Source organism: Carcharodon carcharias, chromosome 23 (assembly GCF_017639515.1).
Source record: "Carcharodon carcharias isolate sCarCar2 chromosome 23, sCarCar2.pri, whole genome shotgun sequence".
Classification (NCBI taxonomy): domain Eukaryota; kingdom Metazoa; phylum Chordata; class Chondrichthyes; order Lamniformes; family Lamnidae; genus Carcharodon; species Carcharodon carcharias.
The window spans coordinates 11,449,227-11,473,251 of record NC_054489.1 but is presented as its reverse complement, the minus strand read 5'-3'; the positions used below and the strand labels follow the sequence as shown (position 1 = coordinate 11,473,251).

The 24,025-nt window shown below is 39.8% G+C and overlaps 1 protein-coding gene across 4 annotated transcripts in view; it reads left to right on the top strand.

The window, feature by feature from the left end:
- The window catches only part of LOC121294038 (F-box/LRR-repeat protein 20), a 127,980-nt gene that overhangs the window by 38,823 nt on the left and 65,132 nt on the right, over positions 1-24,025 (top strand). For 3 of the 4 annotated variants that reach the window (XM_041217547.1, XM_041217546.1, XM_041217545.1), the window contains one exon: positions 6,885-6,946. In XM_041217547.1, the coding sequence (XP_041073481.1) occupies positions 6,885-6,946 (62 nt within the window). Of the gene's footprint in view, positions 1-6,884; positions 6,947-7,314; positions 7,421-24,025 lie in introns of those variants that run through there. The other variant, XM_041217548.1, reaches the window with a different exon arrangement.

Genomic DNA, 24,025 nt, shown 5'->3' with positions numbered 1-24,025 from the left:
AGGGATGGATGATCCATTAACCAGATATTTACATTTTTTTAAAAAAAAAACCTCAACTAATGGTGTTTAATTGGTTACCATATTGTGCCAATCATTAAATAGTGAAATTTCCTGGGGTGTTTAAAGTATTGATTTTGATTTTCTAGTGTCCCGTTTTACATGGTGAGTGGTCTAAGCTTACAGACTGAAACTGTCTAGGTATCTGTGATTTTGCATATTTTGCAAAACTGCTTTTCCTCTCTGTTTGAAAGAGTCTTTTTTAGCAAAAGATGTTCTTAACATGCAGCAATACCTGCTCTGCTTCAGGCAGATAAGTGCAAGCAACATTTGTGTAACACAAGTGCCAGATGATGATCATCTCCAACAAAAGAGAATCCAGCCATCTTCCTTGGCGATTCAACAATATTATTATCACTGAATCCATCAATATCTTGGGAGTCACCATTAAACAGAAATTTAACTGGACCAGCCATATAACTACTGTGGCTACAAGAGCAGTTTGGAGGCTGGGAATTCTGCAGTGAGTAGCTCACCACCTGACGCCCCAATGGCTGTTCACCGTCCACAAGGAAAAGTCAGGATGAATGCTGCCCACTTGCCTGGATGACAATAACACTCAAGCTCGATATCATCCAAGACTAAGCAGCCTGCTTGATCCACTATGTTAAACCTTCCCTCCATCACTGGTGCTCCTTGGCAGCAATGTACACCATCTATAAGATGCACTGCAGCAACTAGCCAAGGCTCCTTTGACAGCACCTGCCAAGCCTGTGATTTCTACTGCCGAGAAGAACAAGGGCAGCAGTTGCATGGGAGCACTACCACCTACAAGTTCCTTTCTAAGCCTACACCACCCTTACTTGGAACTATATCCTCATTACTTCACTGTCTCTTGGTCAAAATGCTGGAACTTCCTTCCAGGATTTGTGGGTGCACCTATACCTCAAGGATGCAGAGATTCAAGAAGATGGCTTGCCATCACCTTCCTGGGGGTAATTTGAGATTGGCAACAAATGTTGGCCTCGCCGGGGATGCTCATGTCCCACAAATGAATAATTTTTAAAAATCAGTTAAGCTTCACTTCTGGCACAGTTTGTAAATGCCTACCACGAGACTGAGCCATACAGATGAGGAAGGTTGCAGTTTCTGATCAGGTTGGCTGAGTTCTGCTGAGGAGCAGTGGGAAGCTTGATCTTATATATATTGATAGACTAGCGATTCTGAAATGTGGAGCTGCCTGGACCAAGGATCAGCTTCAGCAACTCCATAATATATAGTTGTTGTCTACTTAAAGTGGTAATGGTGGCATAGTGATGTTGTCACTGCTAATGTTCTGGGAACATGGGTTCAAATCCCACCATGGCAGCTGGTGAAATGTTAATTCAATCAATAAATCTGGAATGCAAATCTAGTCTCAGTATCACTATCACTGTTCTAAAAACCCATCTGGTTCACCAGTGCCCTGTAGGGAAGGAAATCTGCCATCCTTACACAGCCTGGCCTACATGTGACTCCAGACCTACAGCAATGTGGTTGACTCTTAACTGCCCTCTGTAATGGCCCAGAAAGCCACTCAGTTCAAGGGCAATTAGGGATAACAAATGCAGACTTTGCGAGCAATGCCCACATCCCATGAAAGAATAAAGAAAAAAATCATTGAAAAGCAGGGCAGCATATCTGATGCCATATAGAAGGAAACTGGACAGACTAAGTTTCTGACTTGGGCTGAAAGTTCCAAGTTTGAATCCAAGAACAGTAAGGAGGCAGGTTCCCTTTAGAGATGACAGGATGACACAGACAACAGAGGTCTCTCCAGTGTGATCATAGAATTATTTAAATTTATAGCACAGAAGGAGCCCATTAGGTGTCCACACCATCCGACAAGTAATTGTCCAGCCCAATCCCACTTTCCAGCTTTTAGCCTGCGACATTTTAGATTACGATACTTCAAGTACATATCAAAGTACTTTTAAAATATTACGAGTGTTTCTGCCTCTACTCCCTTTTGAGGTAGTAAGTTCCAGATCCCCACACTCTCTCTGGGTGAAAAAAAATTCCCTTTGAAACCCCTCTAAATTTCCTGCCTCTTACCCAGCCAAGGAGAATAGAGCCTATCCACTCTATCTAGCCCCCTTGTAATTGTATACACTTTAGTTAATATAGTCTACAGTCCATGAGGTGTAGTTACCTACTCTTTGTGTCTCCAAGGCTGCTTTCAGGCAGATATTAGTTGAGTTGCAGAATAATGTAGCACCGAATGAAGCCACTTAGCCCATTGTGCCTGTGTCGGTTCTTTGAAAGGGCCATCCGATTAGTGCTCTGCTCCTTACCCATAAACTCAGCATGTTTCGTTTTCGGGTATTTATCCAATTCTCAATTACATGTTACTATTGAATATGCTTCCAACTCCCTTTAGGAAACGCAGTCCAGATTGTAGCTCCTTAGATAAAAAACATTCTTCACATCTACCCTGACTCCTTTTTTTGCCAACCATCTCAAATCTGTCTCGTCTGGCCACAAACTCATCTGCCAGTGTACTGAGCTATCTTCAGTCAAGCAGCTTAGAGGCTGGCAGCAAGTGTTCATTACTGGCCCAGTTCAGCTGCTTTAAACAACATGCTGGAGGTGAGGAGAAACACTTTTTTGAGGTAGTTCTGCAATTTTCATGCTACCAGAAGTGATACTGCAGCCTTGTTTACCTATTGGCTCTAAAATAACGGCTGTATTAGATATTTGAAGCACCACTAGCTTCAATTACTCTATATCTTAAGCTTCTGAGAGCATTGTTAATGTGGCTGACTGGCTTAAAAAATAAATTTAACAGCCAAGGCATTGGGAGTGATTCATGGACCCCAAGCTCCTTCAATGAAAAGCAGACCAATGGAAAAGCATCTTAAATCCTGTTGTTGTGTGATCTGTAATATAAGAAGAACTAGACCAATGTTAAATCTGGTTTGGGAAGATTTGTCCAACTTTGAAGTTAGGAATGATTTTCTACAACCTTGTTAACAATGAGCTGAAATATAATTGACTTTGTAGGATTTTAGCAATGTTAATGTGTAATGTGTGCTTGTCTGTTATAATCTGCAGCACACCAGTGAGCTATTAATCTGATGTCAGCTACTCCCAGCAGATTTTATAATTGAAATCACTTTCACTGCAGGGATCAACAGTTCCACTGTTCTGAGGTCAGTGGTCTTACTAAAGGTCAAGAGCAAAAGGAAACACTTCACTGAGTCTCTGTGGTAGATTCAGAGGGAGGAGGGGTGGAATTAATTAGTTTTTTTTGTTGGAAATAAAGGCAAGAAACTGGAAGTAGTTGAAGAAAATGGAAAGAATGCGAACAATTTGAGGAAAAATGGATTGGAAAAATAAAGTTTCCTAAAGAGTAATTTCTCTAATCAAAAACATACTGTGTGACATACTTTTTCTTTATTTGTTCATGAGATGTGGGCATCGTTGGCAAGCATTTTTTTTCCTGCTCCCCCTTAATCTTTTGCGGCCATGCACCAACTGTGCTCAAGTGGTTAGCAACCTATTTGCTACCTTCAGCCCAGACACGTTGAGACATGTGCAAGAAAGGCCAAAGTAACTCTGTTTAAACTTTCTTTCCCCCCCCCCCCCCCGCTGTGTTTTTCTGGGGGTGGACTTGTCCTGCACTCAGTATGTACATATCTGCATGCGTCCTCCTCAGACCGAAATAGATGTGTTTATTGTTTTTGGATCCCTATTGTGTTTTCATATGCACATAAGTTTAATATGCATATTATTAATAAGCCACTTTACCAGTACCGTAGTGCTATGAACTGCAGGTGCATTGTACAGTCGCATCTTATAGATATTGATATACAGGTACATATTTCTTGTCATGAGTTGTGACAGTTTGTAATGTCTTACAGGATTCACTGGTCCTAAGTAAAGTTTTCTAAAGAGTAATTTCTCTAATCAAATACATTGCCTAGAGCCATTGCTTTCTGTACAAACTTTTACTGGTAACACAGGTATCTTATGTCTTTTATTTAATTGCGTGAAATGCCTTTTTTTTTTATTCGTTCATGAGATGTGGGCATCATTGGCTTTGAGATTTCTGTACTGTCATTTCTGTTCTGCTTTTGGTGTGAAATGGTATGGAGTTTACAAACAGCATATTTGGTAGTACAGAACTTGAGTATTGCTGAAAAAAGAGAGATGTCTAAGCTTTTCTTCTTGCATTCGTCAGGACACTTCTCATGATTACCAATATCCGGGGAAAACGACAGTTTATACTGTATGTGAAGAGAGTGCTGATTGGTTGGCAAGTGGTGTTGCCATGAAGAATGCACCAGTGATGGTGACTGATTATTAACTGCCAAGCATTACCTGAAATTTAAACCAGTCAGTTTGACCCTGATTGGTCAAAGCATTGCCCTGAGGAATGAGTCAGTGAATGGCTGTCACTTATTTTGTTTAGCTGAAACAGGCATAGTTTGTGTTCTTCCTGTCTGCATTAAGTCTGTGTATTAATATGTAGCTTCCAGTACATGCAAATGCGACACATTGTGAGCTTGAATGACTATCTTAAATAGTTGCCAGCACTTTGAGGATTATTTAGCCAATGTTGTCCAATCGCAGAATCACATCTGATGTTGGACACCTGTTTTGAGTTATACACGCATGGGATAGCTGGGTACGGTCTGTAGTTTGCCCGTTGCAAACGCTGATATGATCCACCTGTCTTGACGATGTATGGCTACATTTCATGGCCATTCTTTGTATTTGGGATTTGTTGGAAAGACCGACATTTAATGCCCATTCGTTATTGCTCTTGAAAAGATGATTTGATCTCCCTTATTGAACCACAGCAGGCCATCAGGTGTCTCTCACTGCGCTCGCATCACACTGGCACTGAAATTCATATACACCATTAATCATTTGTGTGATAGGCAGAACGTCTTTTTGGCTTAGTGGTGGCATCCTGTTGGTGGCGATTACCACTATGTTATGACTGCACAGTAGCAGCATGACACAGCTAGCTTTACCTGTTGCTCAAATTTTTGAGATACCTTGGCCTTCCAGGGTAATCTTGGGTAGACTAGGCACTTTTCAGGGCTGAAAGTGGCAGCCTTAGGCCCGTTCATGAGCTTGCATGATATACAGCGCACAATGACCTGATCAGGGTAACAATTATCCTGCAGGCTTCCTTTGATGCGCCCTATTTTAGCATCAAACTTGCATGGCGAGCAAATGGCTTGGGACCCTATTTTACAAGGTTGCTGATAAGACCAATCTTTTGGCCTGTGGAACTGTAGGAATCCAATAGGTATATTGACCAGTGAAGGTAGGCTTGTGGTTTACTGTGGTAGAGAATCCCCTGCCAGATTTCTCAACTGGTACATCAAGGAAAGAGAGTTCATTTGACTGCTTCATTTCAAAGGTGAATTTGAACGCAGGATGGAGCCCATTAAGACATGTAAAGAAATTGTTACATGCAGCTGAAGATTTAAATATAGTAAACGTATCATCCACATATCAGAGATATATGAGTGGTAGGTTAGGTGTCATTCCATCGAATATCTTATGTTGGTATTTTTGTGAAGTATCTTGATGAGTCCAAGACAAAAAGCTTTTCAACAATAAACAGCATATCCCGGAACATTTAATGAATGTCCGAGTTGTCACAAGACAAGTCCTGTATTGTACCAGGTCCACTGTCCTGGCTCAAAGTAGTGTTCATGAGAGTCAGAACGAAAGCAGCATTAAGCAGCATTTGCACATCATGACACTTGCGCAACCTGGATGTTGCAGCCTGCTACTGAGTCTGTTCATTCAGTGTAGCTAATAGATGTGAGAAGACCTCAGCATTTGGAGTGAAGCATTGAGAGATTTCAAATACTGAAAAAATGACAATGGACTAGTTTAGCTTTATTTTTAATCTTGTGAATTATATATTTGTGTAATCACATTGAATGCGAGTTACTGCTGTTATCACATCTTTATATTTGCTCTGAAATTGCTGACAAAATAAAACAGCCAAAAAAATTTTGAAATAAATATTTTGAATGGCGTCACTGGCTTCCCTTGCTCATTTTAATGATAGCTGTTTGCTAACTGCTGATTAGTAAACTTTGCTTGTTACTTGTTCACTTGTTTTTTTTTGATGAATCGTATTTGAGCTAGACTTTTTTTGGTTGAGGTTTGATGGCTGTAGTTCTGTACAATGCTTACTGACTTGGAAGACTAACCAGAAAGGTACAATAGCTATGTATTTTTAAAAAATCTAGCTTCCTATTGGAGTATCCTACAGAAAGTTAACGGTTTATGATTGGCACTGCACAGTGCCTTGGGAGAGGAATGGGACCTACTGCACTCTGGCATTGTATTTAACCATTTTATATATACATATTTTAAAAAATCATTGTGCTTCATACATTGCCCCTCCCATATATATGTGTCATTCCTTCACTGAAAGAGTCAGGCTTGGGAGGCAAGATCAGTACTTTGTAATGTTTTTTTCAACTGACAAATAAGATAGCCCAGATGAGACCTTGGAAACAGAAAGCCAGGATTACTCCTAAGCTCCTCTATTGCTGAGCTACATATTTTATGTTTGTGCGCAACATATGAATTTTTTCATAAATTTTTCCTTTTTTTAAATCTTGATCAAGGATGGATGAGGTAATGATTCACATGTTAGTGCCAATGCCCAACTGCTGTTGTTTCTGATGCCTGCGGGCGACTAACCCTGACTTGAAATGGTCACTCAATTCTGTGCTCTCCATCATCAACTGTTGCTACTTTACACAGCAGTGAAATAGTGAATGGAATCTCCGTGTTTATTTCTGTTCTCCTTGTTTAAATTTTGTTTTGCTCCTGGCATGTTCTAATACTAGCCCTCTGTTTTCTAGATGTTCTCGAACAACGATGAAGCTGTGATAAACAAGAAACTCCCAAAGGAACTTCTGCTCCGGTAAGAATAACACAAATCAAACCTCACTGAAGGAACCTCTTTCTGCTCTCATATGGAGACTGTAGATTAAAAACTATAAAAATCTTAAATGGCCAAATTTGGCACATGTACAAATCCATAATGTTAAAATTCTATTAACATGCTTCTAAAAAGTGAACATTGGAAGAAAAACCTTCTAAAGTTTAAGCTGTGACTTAAAACAGAAGCAATTATCATCAATTTTTATGTTAAGACTAGCTCATGCGAACCATAAGTATGTAGTTTTTTGCCTGGAACTGAACGTTTTGGTTTTTGGTGCAATTCCCCACTCAAAGTTAAATCTGGGAGTGTGGCAAATTTTTTCATATTATTTTGAATAATGTTTTCAGGGCTGCTAGAATGTAGGAGTAATTCAAGTTTAAAATAATCACCAGACAACAAATGTTCTTCAAAAGCCCTCAACTGTACACTTGATGCAATGGACTGGAGTGCAAGGTAAATATTAAACTGAATTAAGTACAGGCAAAAGGTACGCTTGATGCCAGTGGCACATGAGAATGTGTTTTGTGCCTTTTGCAATGTAATTATTCTTAACCAATCTGATGAATAGTTAAACCTCTTTCAGGCTTATGCTGTTCCTCAACAGACCCATTTCCTGACATTGGTGATGCTGCACTTGGCAAATTTCCATTGTGACTTGCTTGACCTTTATCCACAAAGTGGCGGAAAATGTTTCTCCCAGCCCCTCAGCATGTGCCGAGGCTGGTGCCCAGCTATGCCATTTTGATGAACTGTCATCAACAAAGATTCTTGTTTGTATCAAAACGTTGCAAATGATCTTTGTACGTTTGCCATTAACATTTCTGTGTGGTTGACCAAAGGACAATGGGTTTCTAAGGTGTAGAGTTATGTTTGTAACGCTGTTCCCATTCCTCCTTTCCCCAGCAGTGAAGATGAACCACTGTAGCCAAAACTGAACAAAACCCGACTATGCAAAGATGATAGAATCTAGATGACTCTGAAATTCCTTTTTAAGATTCTAGTACTTGAATGCTGAAACAACTGACTCATTAACACTTTATTCCCTTCCTCTTTTTTTTGTAACTATTTTTATATTACAGTTTAATATAATTTTAAAACAGATTAATTTCTGGTTATTTTCCAATATTCTGTGCAACATTCACAAGGAAGTTGTTATTTCAGGGCACCTGCAGATTTTTAGCAATTTGGATGAAATCTTTCCTGATTTGAGATGATCAAATGATTGCTTGATAAAAGCAAAATACTGCAGATGCTGGAAATCTGAAACAAAAATAGCTGGAAAAACTCAGCAGGTCTGATAGCAACTGTGGAGAGGAACACAGTTAACGTTTCGAGTCCTTATGATTCTTCATCAGAAATGATTGCTTGACACTGCTTTTGCTTTGCCCTTTACCTAGAAACCTGAAGACTGTTGACTTGGCACAATTGATGGTGCTTTTGTCTGAGTTGAAAGGTTGTGTGAATTGGAAGGTTGCAAGCTTAAGGACTTGAAGGCCTACTAAAGCAACATCTAGTTTGAGCTGACACTGCAGTGCAGACTGCTACATTGTTGGAGGTGCAGTTCTTTGGTTAACTCGTTAAGGGTAAACTGAGGTTCCACCTGCCATTTCTAGTGGTTGAGATGACTTTAAAGATTCCATGGCACTTCTCAAAAAAAGCAGGGAGTTGTCCCAGCATTCCTCCATCTTAACCACCACCAGATATGTTAGATCATTGACAATTGTTATGCATAAAATGGCTACCGAATTTCACCAAATAGCAGTCAACTGTGTGAAGGACTTTGATACATAATATGATATTTATAGAAAGGTTTCTAAAAAAAAAAACCCTAACTTTGAATGACCCAAGGAGAGTGCTATTACAAAGGTTGCTTATTTTAGAAAAATGGTGAGATGGGAGGTGCAATGTGATCATGATCAGTGGCATATGCGGAAATGAGTAGCAAGGTGCGGCACTTTATGGCTTTATTTCTAAAGTAAAAAATCACGGAGAATGGTTTGTTTGTTTGTTTATTTGCTTGGTATTAGCACTAATGTAAAGCTTACTTTTTATTCTATGTACTGGGGAAGCAATGCTAGGAAACTGGGAATTTAAAAAGCCACGATCCAATCTGTTTGTGTAATTTACAGTATTTCTAAAAGCTTTCCTTGAGCTTTACTTTGCCAGTTGCCAAAAATAATTTGGGCAGGAAGCAGGATTGAATTAAACATCAAATGATTATTAAAATACTCAGGAAACAATGTAATTTTTTAGCATTTAGTCTGTGGAAAAATACTAAGGAGTATTTTTGTAATTTAAGACTATTGTACTGTGGGCAGCATGGAATGTACACAGTGCAAGCATAATAGCTTTGATCACAAACATGCCATTATATAAATAAGTTGGGGCATAAGTGGTGGTGTTAGTGGAATCTTGTGTCATAGTGTATCAAGCTTATCATTCCCCCACTTTCAAATGCTGTTCACAGCTGTGCTGTCTATTAAATGCTGTAACCCACAGACATGGGCTAATGATTTGGAGATGAGCATTCAAATCTCACAAAGGCAACTGGACAATTTAAATTCATTTAATGAAATAAATTTGGAATAAAAAGCTAGTATTGGTAATGGTGACTATGTCACTACCAATTTGCCATAAAAACCACTTGGTATACTAATATCCTTTAGGGCAGGAAATCTGCCATCCTTATGTCTTGCCTATATGTGTCTCCAGACCCATGTCAATGTTGTTGATTCTTAACTGCCCTCTGAAATGACTTAAAAAGTCACTTAGCTATGAAGAGGGTGGCTCACCATCACCTTCTCTAAGGAAGTTAAGGATGGGCAACAACTGCTGGCTTTGCCAGTGGCACCCACATCTAGTGAATTAATAAAACAAAATGCATATCTTTGATGGAGAGTTAGGTATGGAAAATAAACAAGCCCATACTTGCAAATCATATGAACATACGTATGAATTAGGAGCAGGCCACTCAACTCCACATTCCTCTCTACCCGTAATAACCTTTCACCCCTTTGCTTATCAAAAATCTATCTACATCTGCCTTAAAAATATTCAAAGACTCTGCTTCCACTGTCTTTTGAGAAAGAGAGTTCCAAAGACTCATGACTCTCAGAGAAAAAAATACTCCTCATCTGTCTTAAGTGGGTGACTCCTAGTTCTAGATTCTCCCACAAGAGGAAACATCCTTCCCACATCCATTCTGTTAAGAACCTTCAGGATCTTGTATGTTTCAACCAAGTCACCTCTTACTCTTCTGAACTCCAGCCTGTCCAATCTTTCCTCAAAGGACCACGCTCTATTTCGGGGTACGAGTCCAACGCATTTACATTCTTCCTTACGTGAGACCAATACTGTACACGATACAATAACAAAAATTGCTGGAAAAACTCAGCAGGTCTGACAGCATCTGCGGAGAGAAAGACAGAGTTAAGGTTTTGAGTCCGTACGACTCTACTTCAGAATACAGTAGATGTCTCACCAGTGCCCTGTACAACTGATGCATAACCTCCCTAATTTTATATTCAATTCTCCTCACAATAAATAATAACATTCTAATACCTTTCCCAATTATTTGCAGTACCTGGATACTAACCTTTTGTGATTCATGCATCTCAGAGCTCTGCAATCTCTCACAATTTAGATAATATGCCTCTTTTTTTCATTCTTGCCAAAGTAGACAATTTCATATTTTCTCACATTATATGCCATTTGCCAGATCTTTGCCCACTCACTTAACCTACCTATACCCCTTTGTCCTTTATGTCCTCTTCACAACTTAACTCCATTTTGTGCACCATCTTGTGCCTAATTCGAAAGTTAGTGTCTCTTATTTAGAAATGAGTGTTTGGAGGTGGGGCATGGAGAGAGAACAAATATGTACTTCACACATGGAGCAATTTTGGAATTTTCTGCAAGCTTCTACTTTTCTGAAAAAAAAACAATGGAAAGACTGAGCGTGGTGTGTTGTTAGCAGTAGAGCTCTGTGGATCTCTTCTAGGTCTCCCACCATTCGTTATTGTTGTATGTGCTGTTGAAGAAGGCAATAAAAAGTTTGCTGATTTTGTATGATCAATACAAGGGAAGCTCGTGGTAATCGAAGAGTTTTAGAACAAGTAAATAGATGTGCTATGGAGTGGAAGTGGGATTTTAATGTGGATAAAAGCAAAATAATTCATATTTGGTGCAGGGAACCTGAATTTTAAATAGAATTATGTAGAAGCTTTCACCACGGGAATATGCCATTCATCCCAACAGGTCTATATGGAAGTGTTCAAGCTTCACGTAAACTACCTCCTACCCTGCTTCATCTTGTATTATTAAACATATCCTTTTTCCCTCTTAGTTATCTAGCTTCTTAAATGCATCTATGCTATTCTCCTCAAGTAGTCCTTGTGGTAGCAAGCTCTACAGTTTGCATGTGTTGAGGAATATTCAGTATTTAAGATGAAATAGGATATAAATGTATTTTTTGTCCCCACGCCTTACGTAAATGGTTACTGTTGAGTGTTCTTGTATTGAATTAAATTGTGCTGAGAGGTATCTTGAGGAGAGCTGATGCATGGCTCAATTGGTGGTATTCTCAGCTCTTAAGTCAGAAGGTTGTTGTTCAAATCCCTCTCCATTTTTTTTGAATATATATAGATTTGAACATCTAATCTAAATAGATCCTTCATTACATTACTGAGGGAAAGTGTTAGAAATGCTACATTGTTAGAAATGCTGTCCTTCGGATGAGACTTTGAAAAGACTGGCAAAAAAATAGTTCAAATGAGCATTAAAGGCCCTATGAGGTTAGTAAGAAGTTCTGCTGATGTCCTGACTAACATTCTTCCCTCCAGCAACACCATAAAATAACAGATTAATCAGCCAATGATCTTATTTCTATTTGCAAATCTTGCTGCATGCAAATTAACTGCTAGCAGCAGTGTCTGAACTTCACATAATTACTTTCAAGTCCTTTTGGGCCTCAAGACAGATGGGATAAGGTGATAAATGCAAGTTCTTTTTCTTTTGACTATAAATAGACTTTAAATGGATCTTTAGTTACATCACAGAAGGAACATTTTGTGCAATTTGGGCATCTGTTTTTAAAAATAAAAAGAATTGTGCTGCAAGGGATTCAGATGAGACTTGGGGCTGCGAGCTATGAGGAGAGTCTGGTGAACTTGCTTTTTCATAGAAAAAGGATTGATAATGTATGATGGAAGTTTTTAAGATGTTGAGAAGAATAGATAATGTAGACAAACGTGAGAGTATGGAACTTGAGATTAGAATGATTTCCCTCCTAAAAGTTCTGCATGTGTAATAAAAGGTGTCCAGCAAAGCAATTAATATTGAATGCCTTTATTAATGACTTGGATGAAGGGGCAGAGGGTAGTTTATCCAAATTTGCTGGAAAATTTTCTGGCAAATTTGCTTGCAAAGATGGGTGGGAAAGCAAGTTGTGAGGAGGGCACAGTCTGCAAAGGGATGTAGATAGGTTAAGTGAATGTATAATTCTAAATGAGTGGGCAAAAATTTGGCTGATGGAGTATAATGTGGGAAAATGTGAAGGAACTGCTGCAGGACTGAAGCAGGTTACAGACAAAGGAAAGGGAAAGGTGACAGCCATGGAAGGATGTAAACATGAGAATGATAACTTCAAATTTGAAGCATCAAGGAACTAACAGGTGAGGAATAATTGGTAGAGCAGGACTTGTTGTGGTATTGGGATACCAGCACCAGAGTTTTGGTTGACCTTGAGTTTAGAGGGTTTCCTTCATCTGTGTTTTGCTGTTTCTGTCTGCCTCACTTTTCAATCAGATATGTCTAAGGAAGATTTGCGCTCAGTATGTTGATAAAATATGTTTTAAAATTAATTTTAAAAATGTAGTTATTGCTTGGGCTAGAGCTCAGACCTGAGCTCACTATGATTACTCAACAGTGTATCTATTGATGTAGCTGAAGTAGTTCTTGTGTAAAATTGTTTTCCCCAGCCATCCACCCACTCATGTTCATATATTATGTCAATACTCTAGATGTTAATGTTCCCATGTTCCCTGTCCCAGTCACTGATGTTTACACTTATAATGGGTTCTAATGAATAGGGAGTAGGGGTAGGGGTGAAATTTCAAATAATATTATATTTTCTTTCAAAGATACTTGAATCTGATAAAAATTGCATGAGAACATATAACTTGGTCCACATTTTAAGGGAATAATGAACCACAACTGAAAACTTTACTGTAAATAAAACTTGTATAAGTTATGGGGTTATGTATAGAATGTTATTGGGTGGGGGTGGGATTTGGCGGCGGCGCGGAGGTGGAGGGAGTATCTTCCATTCAAACTACTTCCTCAATGTGCCTGATACTTTGATACAGGTTTGAATTTTGAGCAGTACTGGTGACTTGAACACTTGCAGCTTTCCGTGCTACCGATGATGGCAGAGCCTCTGGGTCATCTCAGCCTAACTTCTGGAATTCCAAAGCTAAACCTCTTCTTGCTCTCTTCCCTCTCCTCCCATTTAAAGCTGTCTTCAGTGCCATCTCCTCAGTCAAGCTGTTGGTCACTTTTCTATAAGTTTCTGTACAAAGACTTTGCTGCCAATGTTTGATTTTTGAGCAATTGTTGTTTTACTATGTCAGAACTTGCTGTGTAACTGTGATTCTGTTACTGTTTTAAAAGTAGCCTGTTAGAAACTTCCTTCATATTTTGCCATCAGATTGAAGCGCAGCTCCAGTTCAAATTGAATCAGCAATGTTTTTTGTCCTGGTGAAAACCAAAAATGATTTGGACTGAGCCCCACCTCCAAAAATAAATCATTCCCAGACTTGCTCCCATTTTGTTATTCCCCTTGTGATTTGGGGCATCTTTTGCCATGTTAAATTTCTTATGAATTCTCGTTCCAAGGTTGAACATATTCCACATTGCCTACTGCTGCTAGGTATGGACCTGCCAGTTCTTGCCTAGGTTTATGCGATGGAATCTTTTGCTGCCTCCTGTATTTATTTAATGTTTTGGTGTACTAAGCCAGAAAACATTACTTGTCATCCATTTTGTGAATCCTAAATGTAAATGTTTTAAAAATGAAAAAAATTGTTGAGAAACTGAATGCACATCTGAAATCCCTTAAGCAATTTGGATCAGCAAAGAAGGATGAAGACCGTTTAAATCTGCCATCCCTTATTGTAGAGATATTTCAGGTAATGTAATCTGATTAGTTCAGGGATTCCAACTATTAGAAATAAGCATCAAGGTGATCTCATTGTGAGGTCTTCCTGGTTCCTTGCTGATCAGAGCAATGTTCTCTTATATTGAAATGTAATGGCCACAAAACTGCTGGATTAATTGAGATTTGTGCTGACATCTTTTTGTCAGAGGATTTGTTAGCACCCATTATTTGCCATTACACAAATGGATCTTTTTCTAAGAGTTATCCCATCAAGTTCTGCTTTAATTGGGCTGCGGTTGGCAAGGGGCGTTGGCAGTGGGGGCTTGATGGTTATAGCATCTGCCAATCATAAATCTTTGTATGCTGGGGAATGCAAGAAACTTGAGTTGCTTCCTGGATCAGCAGTACTGTAAAAAGTTGCTTCAAATGCTTTGAAGAATTTGTTGTGGTCATTAAATAATTCCATTTGACAGTCAGTTTATATATCATAGGACTGAACTCCACTGCCATGACTGTTCATATGAAATCAATGTTTTCAGATTGACCAATTGCTTAGCTTGACTATCCAGCTCCGCTTATGTTGCCAGGTATTGATTAAAATTGAACCAGTGTTTTATAAAATGCAAATTGATAAACTACACATCATACTAAGAAAAATTACCGCAACATTTCATTAAGTAACCCCCCCCACCTCCTTAAGTTATCTATAGCAATAATTAACTTTGCAGATTCACAATTAATTGAGATGTGAGAGATGCATTCGGAGTCATGACGGGCCTAGACAGAGCAGATGTCCCATTGGTGGAAGAGTTAAGAACGAGAGGACATAAAGTTGACTGGCAAAAGAACCAAAGGTGATATGAGGGCAAACGTTTTTGGGAAGTGAGTGGTTACAACCTTAACCCACTTCCAGAAAGGGCATTAGAAGCAGATTCAATTGTGGCTTGAGGGACAAATGTTAGCAGGGCTACAGGGAAAGGGTAGGGAAGTGGGATTAGCTAACTTGGTCTTCGGCAGGGACTGAGTCAAATGACCTCTTTCTGCGCTGTAACCATTCCATGTTTCAATGATTCGTCCAACAATAGAAGGAAAGACATATATTTATGCCATATCACCGTTTAAAAACATCTTGGCACTTTTCACATATTGGAGAGCTCCCTGTTTTCCTTCAAAGAATGAATGTTAAGCCTAATCAAAAATGTAGTCTTTGGTGGTGCAGCGACTCTATGTTTGAACATACTGTACCTCAAAAGAGGTAGGTCTAATTAAAAGTTTGATATATTTTCAATTCCTTTAGGTTGTTTCTGGGGTGGGGAAGCATTTCCCTACTGGGCATAAAGCAAAATGATCAGAATTGTAAACCTAACAGATCTAGCTTTGTCGTCAGACTTCGGTTTTAGAGACGTTTGCAAACTAACGGGAACAGGTTTTCTGGTTTTGCCCTCAATGGGAGAATTGTGGGAACATGAAGTGAAAAAAATCATTTTTTAAGTTTGAGTGGGAGGAAAGTGAGGGGAAAAACCTGCTGTGTCAGACTTGCATAGTGAACAAATACAACCATATCTGGGAACTAGGTTAGTGCAATCATTCTTTGTTTAAGCTTGAATCTCTGAGATAGCTTTAGGAGTTTTCTTTTCCATAATAAAACCTGGATAAATGTGATGATATCAGGTAAGATATGATAGTAAATCTTTGTTAATGTCTTGGTTGTTAATTTGCTAACAATTGACAGCGTATATTAGTACCCAACAAACTACAGAAGAGTAGCAGTGTAGATTTGTTCTTGTGATTCTTCATACAGCTAGGTTTTCTTTTGCAACCCTGAAAGAGCTGTTTAGCAGAGGTTAGTTACCTTGGGCTGAACTCCTGTACTGTGGTTATAAGGTGGTTCTGCTTTTGTATACATGTCTCAGAAAAATATTTCCAGAATTATCTGTGCTGCTCTCCTGTTGGAATGTTAACTGATTCTGGTCTCTGGGTAGGGTAGCTCCAAAATTAAAGACCTTCCTTTGTTTGCATACATGGTTCCAGTTGTTCTGTGCACATGGGATTGTCATTGCTTTACATCACAAAGCCGCATGCAGGTGTCTTTTGGATACACCGTCTGCCTCCTTTGGTACATGTAAAGGTTGCCATGGCACTATTTGAAGATGTGCCAGGGGAACTGATGTCCTGGCCAGTGTTTATCCCTTGACTCAGCATTATTAAAACAGGTTAATTGGTCATTTGCTGTTTGTGGGAGCTTGCACTGTGCAAATAGCTGTTGTGTTTCCTACATTTCCCACAGTGACTACTCTTCAAACAATACAACATTTGACTGTAAAGCACTTTGCAGCATCCTGAGATAGTGGAAGGCAAGTTCTCTTTTTGATGTACTGAACTGAAAAGGCACATTCAGTTGACCTTTGAGGAAATTGGAATTCTGCTGGCACCCATCAGAAAGTTGCTGTCAAACCCTCTGCCAGTTTGTTTACGTACCCCAGTGCTGTTGACTCTGAGACCTACTCAATGGAACTACATGTTTCTGGGAATACAATTTACTTTAATATAGTAATGACAGTGGTCTTAAAACAGATTGCCCTGCTTTCCCAACCCAAGGACGTTGAAGCCAATAAACTGGGTATTGACCAGGAGAAAACATTGTGGAGCAAAGAGGAGAAAAAATATTGTGTTTTGTTCATAGCAATTGATTAGCCATATCTTTTGCTTATCTAGATGGGCTACTTTAAAGCCTCATTTACTGGTTATTTGAGTTTAGCCAATGTAAGTTTACTGTAAATTTCTCCAGTGTTGTAAATATAAACCCACATGCTTCTGTATTTGTACAGCTTTTATACCACAATGCCATTTGTACAGATTATTCTTAAAGAACTTCTGCTAATTTTAGAACTTTCCGCATCAAACAGATTGCAGTTGTTCAGCATGTGTGTTCCACTCAGTCTGTCCTGCTGGTATCCTCATTATGATATTGGAATAGCAAAAGTTAAGAATTGTCATCCCAAGATGGGCAGTAGCCAAGTGTATCACCTGGTTGGGCAAATATCAAATGAAAAGTGGCAATGCTGGAGCTATGCAGCAGATCAATCGGCATTGTCCTGCTTCCCCAACCCAAGGGTGTTGAAGCGAACAAACTGGGTATCGACTGACACATCCCTCACTTTATTTCGTTCTGCTGCCCAACGTCTTAACCAGCTGAAGTATTTGAATTCTATGGTAATAAATTTAAACTGAATAGATAAGTATAAAGAGCCTTTATAATAGGAATGCAGTACTATCTCATGGTCAAAAATGGTTCCTATAATATTGCAGTTAGTGATGGTCTCGGTGGTCTAATTGCAGGAAGGTCTGTTAAGTAACAAACTGGGAATCCAATGTGATCCCGGTAGAACTACTTGAATTACTTGATGCCTTGGCTGCTGTGTTAGATGGAGCATAAACATGTTCCTCAGTAAAGCTGTTGTATGTAGATCTTGGGATACATATATGCATTAAAATCTTTCTTAGAATATGCACTTCCTGCTTGCACACCTGGCTTCTTGTAGTTATGATTTTCGTCATAGTTTTGGTCAAAGTTTAACTTAAATTGCTTTGTCAGCATTACTCAGTTTTTCAATGTCAACTGTCATGAGGTAGTTTTCATGCTTTTGCCACTAGGTGATCCAATAGAGCACACTTCTTAATTGTTTCTCTGCACTCTCGGTACCTTTCATATTAAAGGAAGCCTTATTCCTCAATTGGCCATGAGCTGTGTACTAATAAAGTATATTGTAGGAACAAATTAAGGTCCCCACAGACAACAATGAGATAGAGCATTTTTGTTTTTAGTGGTGGTTGGGGTAAGAATATTGTCTGGTACATGGGAAATTTCCTGTTCATATGGCAACATGTTTGATTACTCTGAAGATCACATGGCCATGCTTGGGTGTCTTATCTGAAAGACGATGCCCTTTGCATGCCGCACCCCTCTGTGCCGTATTGAAAATTCAGCTTAGGTGGCTAGATATAGATCATACTCCAAGCTCAATTCATCAAAGAGTTTGAAATGATTAATTGTGTTTATCCTTCCATCACCTTCCTTTTAACGATTTATAGAGTATGTGGTGTAGAATCCAATTTGAGTGTCAAGTGTAATTTGGCTCATACTGGAATTAGCTGAGACAATAAAATCTAATTAGTTGTTTAACAGCAGCAATTGCAGTGATCAAGAAAAGCAGATTTTACTTCTCTTAACTTTTAAATCAATTTGTAATCTACTTTATACGCATCATACCTAAAGATGCTGGCAATACCAGCAACTTCAGTTTCAAAGTGGTTCTGCTTCTACAGAATGAGGCCGTACTTCACCTCTACATTATAATTTGCTGATACTACAAGAACAAAACAGCTTGCATTTATACAGTGCGTTTAATACAGAAAAATGTCCCATCTGATTTCTCAGAACCATGAGGGGGGAAGTTGGACACTGAAACAGAGGAGATATTAGGAGGGGTGACCAAAAGAATGGCCAAATAGATATTTGTATTCTGGGGTGAGATTTATACACCAATGAGGTAATCAAGGAAGAACTGTCTTTACCAAGCAACCAGGACCACAAATTTCAGCTAGGACAGAAATAGGAAAAAAAAATGCATATTTATATAGCATTCTTCATGATCTTGGGGTGTTCAGCTAATGAAGTTATTTTGAAGTGTAGTTACTTTTGTAATATAGGGAAGACAGTAGCCAAGTTGCATACAGCAAACTCCCACAAATGTGGTAATGACCAGCTAACCTCTGTCTTTTAGTGGTGTTGAGTGAAGGGTTAATAATAGGCGTTTGTTGCCAATGGCTTGCATGCACAGTTCGGGTGTCTTACTCCATGACATCATTGCGAGCGACAGAGGATGCAGTGGCTAGAACCAAAGATTGCACTGCTCAAATCATCACAGCTGTTTAGGCAGCAGTGTCCTTTTATTCGCCCTTAAGGCGGCCTTAATGGCTCCAAGAAGTTAACACAACAGTTCTAAATCGACTAGATGGAGAAAATTTAACTAATATGAATATATGATCAACCAAAATCAATTTGTAAGGGAAGTGCTGATGGTGTGGAAGTTGACTGAGCTGGACATCTGCTCAAACTGCTCTGCTACTGTCTTCAAGCAGGAGGAGTACTCTGCACAAAATTTTTCATTAGCTGGTGGATAAGCGGCTGCAATGTAATAGGCTTTTAGTTAACTCCAGCAACCAGTGAAAAGACAAATGGAGACCTCATTATACACCAATTCCTCAATGGAGTTATTAATGCCGTATAGTTTCATTGAGTCTGAGGAGGATCATGTGGGGCGTACTGACATCACTGCATATGTGTGTGGTGATGTTATTGATGCGTGCACAGGCTGGGGCTAAGCGCAGTGGTGAGATCGTTGGTTTTCCGTGCATGGGCGGACCAGTGCGCATGTGCAGATGGGTATCAGTGGCCGTCTTGCATTGGCAGAAGACACCGGTGTTAATAATGTTGGCCAGGATGTTGCAAGTAACTGCCCCCTTTGAAATATTGCTATGGGATCTTTTATGTCTACCTGAGGGGTCGGACAGGACCTCTGTTTAAAGTCTGAAAGACATTACCCCCAATACTGCAGAGCTCCCTTGGTGCTGCACTGGAGAGCCAGCCTGGATTTTTGAGCTTAGCCCTGGAGTAGGATTTGAAATCACAACCTGCTGACTCAGAGTTCTGCCAGCTCGAACAGAGCTGATACCTAAACATAAGTAGAATGGAGTTGCTCAGGTTTTGAGGGCTGGATTAGTGAGGTTCGGTAGACCAAGGATGGCCTCTGATCTCTGGTTTGGGCACCCAAATGTAAATGAATGCGAGTGTCTATTTTTGTTTATGATCACTAAGACTTGTTATATTAGCCCTTGTTCACTGACTTCCATTGACTATATGTAATTGAGAGGAAGAGTACAGTATTCACCAAACCTCAACTTCCATTCAAGTAGGGCTTCACATCATGGCTAACCTTGTTAAAATTGTTTATAACCAAGTGATGACCGATTTTAAAGTTTAATCATCAAAAGCTTGTCTTCCTGATCCTGATTTTGTCTTGATAATCTTCCTTTGGCAAGACACCATGTGGTACTTGTACAATTGACATGATGTTGCTGAACCTGTTCCTCCAACAGTGTACGGGGCGTTACATTTCATGGATTCTGACAGCAGCTGTCAGAATCCAGTGCAAGACCAACTTCTGCCCTGTTGGCCCTTGAATTAACCCAATGGGAGCAGGGAGAGCAGTGCTTGTAGGTCATGGGCCTTCACAAGCCTCATTTTCCCCTGACCATGACTGACTGTATAATAACAACATGTGCTTTTTAGACTTTTCTGCACTGCTGTATTTGCACAACTCCAGTCGAGATGTGAAAATCCATTGTCATGGTTTGTTTTGGAATTGAGAAGGGGGAGATGGTATCTTATTTTTCAAACATCCAATTGAGACAATTGTGCTCTGAAATTTTAAATCATTAATTATCATTAATCATTAAATTTAAATTATTAAATGTTAAGTAAGTGGAGAAAGAGAAGTGTTGGAAGATGTTTTAAATCTGCCGACAATGTTTTCTGTGTAGCAGCAGGATTTGTTGTTTCCTTTTTGTTTCAAAACCACCCTAATGTCCTTACAGAAGTAAACATCCTTTTAAAAGAAAAGATTTGTTTGAGTCACAAAGGCAGCCTTCGAGTGATTAAATATTTAAATTAACGCTTTAATTAAAATTAATAAAACAAAATTGTTAAACATTGAACCACCCTGATTTTATTATCTTTGTTTATGCACGTCCTTTTTGATCAAAACCAAAATCAGCGAATTCTGCATGAGCATGAGATGGGACCCATTCTCCACATGCTGCCTGTAACCAGAGACCTACCTTGGCAGTGTGCCAGTACAGTACCTATGCTTAAAAAATTGCAAAGAGTCTTTCCTGTCCCCTACTCTATTTTTGGATCGCCTCACCCCATCCTCCACTTCAGGTTTGAAAGCATGAGGTAAAAGTGAAATACAGATACAGGAAATCTGAAGTTGAAACAGAAACACCTCAGCTGGATCTATGCCGAGATCTCTTACCGTGGCTTCTCTTCCTGCCCCTGCACTGTTGCTCTGCATATATTCTTGCACCCCAGCCCCTGTTTCTCAATTACATGCTACTGAAGTGAAATAATCTGGAATACATGACATTGGAATCAACATGTAGCCTGGTGGCTCCCAGCTCTACCTCACCACCACTTCACTTAAGCCCTGTGTTTTCATACTGCTTGTCCAATATCCAATATTGGATGAGTGGGAATTACCTCCAGTTAAACGTAAAAGCCATTGTCTTAGCCTCTTGCCACAAACTTATTCCTAAACCATCAATTGTATCTCCATCCCTGGCTGCTGTCTCAAGCTGATCTAGATTGTTTTCAACATCTGCATCGTATTTGATGATGAGCTGAGCCTTTGATGCTATGCCCTCTCCTGTGACTGTGTACTCCACATTCATAATACAGCTATTCTCTGCCCTGCCTCAGCCAATTTACTATTGAACCCCTCATCCACATATTTGTTACCTCCAGACTTGAATGTTACAATGTTTTCCTGGCCAGCTTCACATTTTCTACCCTCCATAAACTTGAACTCATCCAAAGCCCTGCTGCCTGTTTCCTAATGTGCACCAAGTCCTGTTTACAGATCACCCTCTGTTTGCTAACCTATACCGGCTCCCAGTCCGCCAAAGGACCAAATGTAGAATTCTTATCCTTTTGTTTAAACCCTCTAAACCTTTCCACTCCCTATCTCTGTAATTCTCTACAGTCTTGCAACTCTTTGAAAACTCTGTTCCTCCAAATCTGACCTCTTGCACTCCTTGCACACTTAACCCCACCATTGGCAGTTGTACCTTCAGCTATCTAGGCCTCAAGCTCTGGAATTCCATCTCTAAATTTTCCTGCCTCCTCCCCCTCGCTCCCTTAAAACATAGCTCTTTGACCTAGTGCCTTCTACTTGGCCTTGTCATCAATTTTGTCTAATTCCTTGGGATTGGCCTTGGGAACATTTCCTACTTAATGGAGTTATATAAATGCAAGTTGTTGTTGAGACATCTTTACAGGCCGATGATCTTTTGTCAGAACCCAGAATGCGTTGAGCTGTTGGCTAGTCATGCAAATATAATATTAGTTTGAGCTCAAATTTTTATTGCTAACCTTTTCATTTTGTCTGACTTTGGCTGCCAATTAGTAGCCAATTAAGCTGCCTATATGTTCTGCTTGAAATGGTACCTCCTTTTGTGGAGGTTTTTTCTTATCCATTCATGGGATGTGAGCATCGCTAGCTATGCCAACATTTATTGCCCATCCCTAATTGCCCTTGAGAAGGTGGTGGTGAGCTGCCTTCTTGGGTAGGGTCAAGCAAGCTTGACCATATTGACAGTGATATTTGTGAGTGATTCTACTGGATTAGAATTAGTGCATTGATTTATTTCACTTCTGAATAATTCCCCTTGCTTGCTTTGCTTCTTTAATGCATAAAGAGGAAATGCACATTATTAATCTAACAGTTATTATGATTGACATTGCAACGCTATTTGCAGGACTAGAAAGGCCAGTATCTCATTTATTATCCACCTTTTTATTTTACCAGGAGTGTAGCCTATGGCATGTGTACATTCACTCTCTCAGCTACGTTCTAAAACTAACATTCAAAAGAATACACAACGCCAATGACTCTCCTGAAATGGATCTCTGGTCTTTCCATTGGCTGGGGATGGGCGTATCACTTCGACATGGGATTTAAGTTGTTAGTTTTTCTAACGTAAGTTTGGCTAATGGTCTCTAAGTGCTCAGTAGCAGTTGGTTCCTACAGTACATAATTGTGTAATGCTGCACAGTCTGCCTGATGTGCTGTAAAAAGAGGAGGATGTGTTCTTTGCGTGAGAATTTTAAGGGATAATCTGAAATTTACCCCCCACCCAAAAAAAGTAGGAATTAAACTTTTATGTATTTTCAGGTACTGAGCATAAATTGTTTTTTTTTTAAACTCATTCATATGTTGTGGGCATTGCTGGTTGGGCCAGCATTTACTGCCCATCCCTAGTTGCCTTTAAGAAGGTGTTGGTGAGCTGCCTTCTTGAACCGCTGCAGTCCATGTGGTGTAGGTACATCCATACTGCTGCTAGGAAGGGAAGGCCAGGATTTTGACACTGCAACAGTAAAGGACCAATGATATATTTCCTAGTCAGGATGGTGAGTGACTTGGAGGTGGTGGTGTGCCCATCTACCTGCTGCCCTTGCCCTTTTAGATGGTAGTGGCCGTGGGTGTGGAAGGTGCTGTCAAAGAAGCCTTGGTGAATTCCTGCAGTGCATCTTGTAGATGGTGCACACTGCGTCGGCGGTGGAGGGAGTGAATGTTTGTGGATGTGGTGCCAATCAAGTGGGCTACTTTGTCCTGGATGGTGCCAAGCTTCTTGAGTGTTGTGGGAGCTGCACTCATCCAGGCAAGTGGAGAGTATTCCATCACGCTCCTGACCTGTGCCTTGTAGATGGTGGACAGGCTTTGGGGAGTCAGGAGGTGAGTTACTCGTCACCCGATTCCTAGCCTCTGACCTGCTCTTGTAGCCACAGTATTTATATGGCTAGTCCAGTTCAGTTTCTGTCCAATGGTAACCCCCAGGCCGTTGATAATGGGGGATTCAGTTATGGTTATGCCATTGAACATCAAGAGACGATGGTTGGGTGTTCTCTTTTTGGATATGGTCATTGCCTGACACTTGTGTGATGTGAATGTTACTTGCCACTTGTCAGCCCAAGCCTGGATATTGCCCAAGTCTTGCTGCATTTGTACATGGACTGCTTCAGTATCTGAGGAGTCGCGAATGGCACTGAACGTTGTGCAATC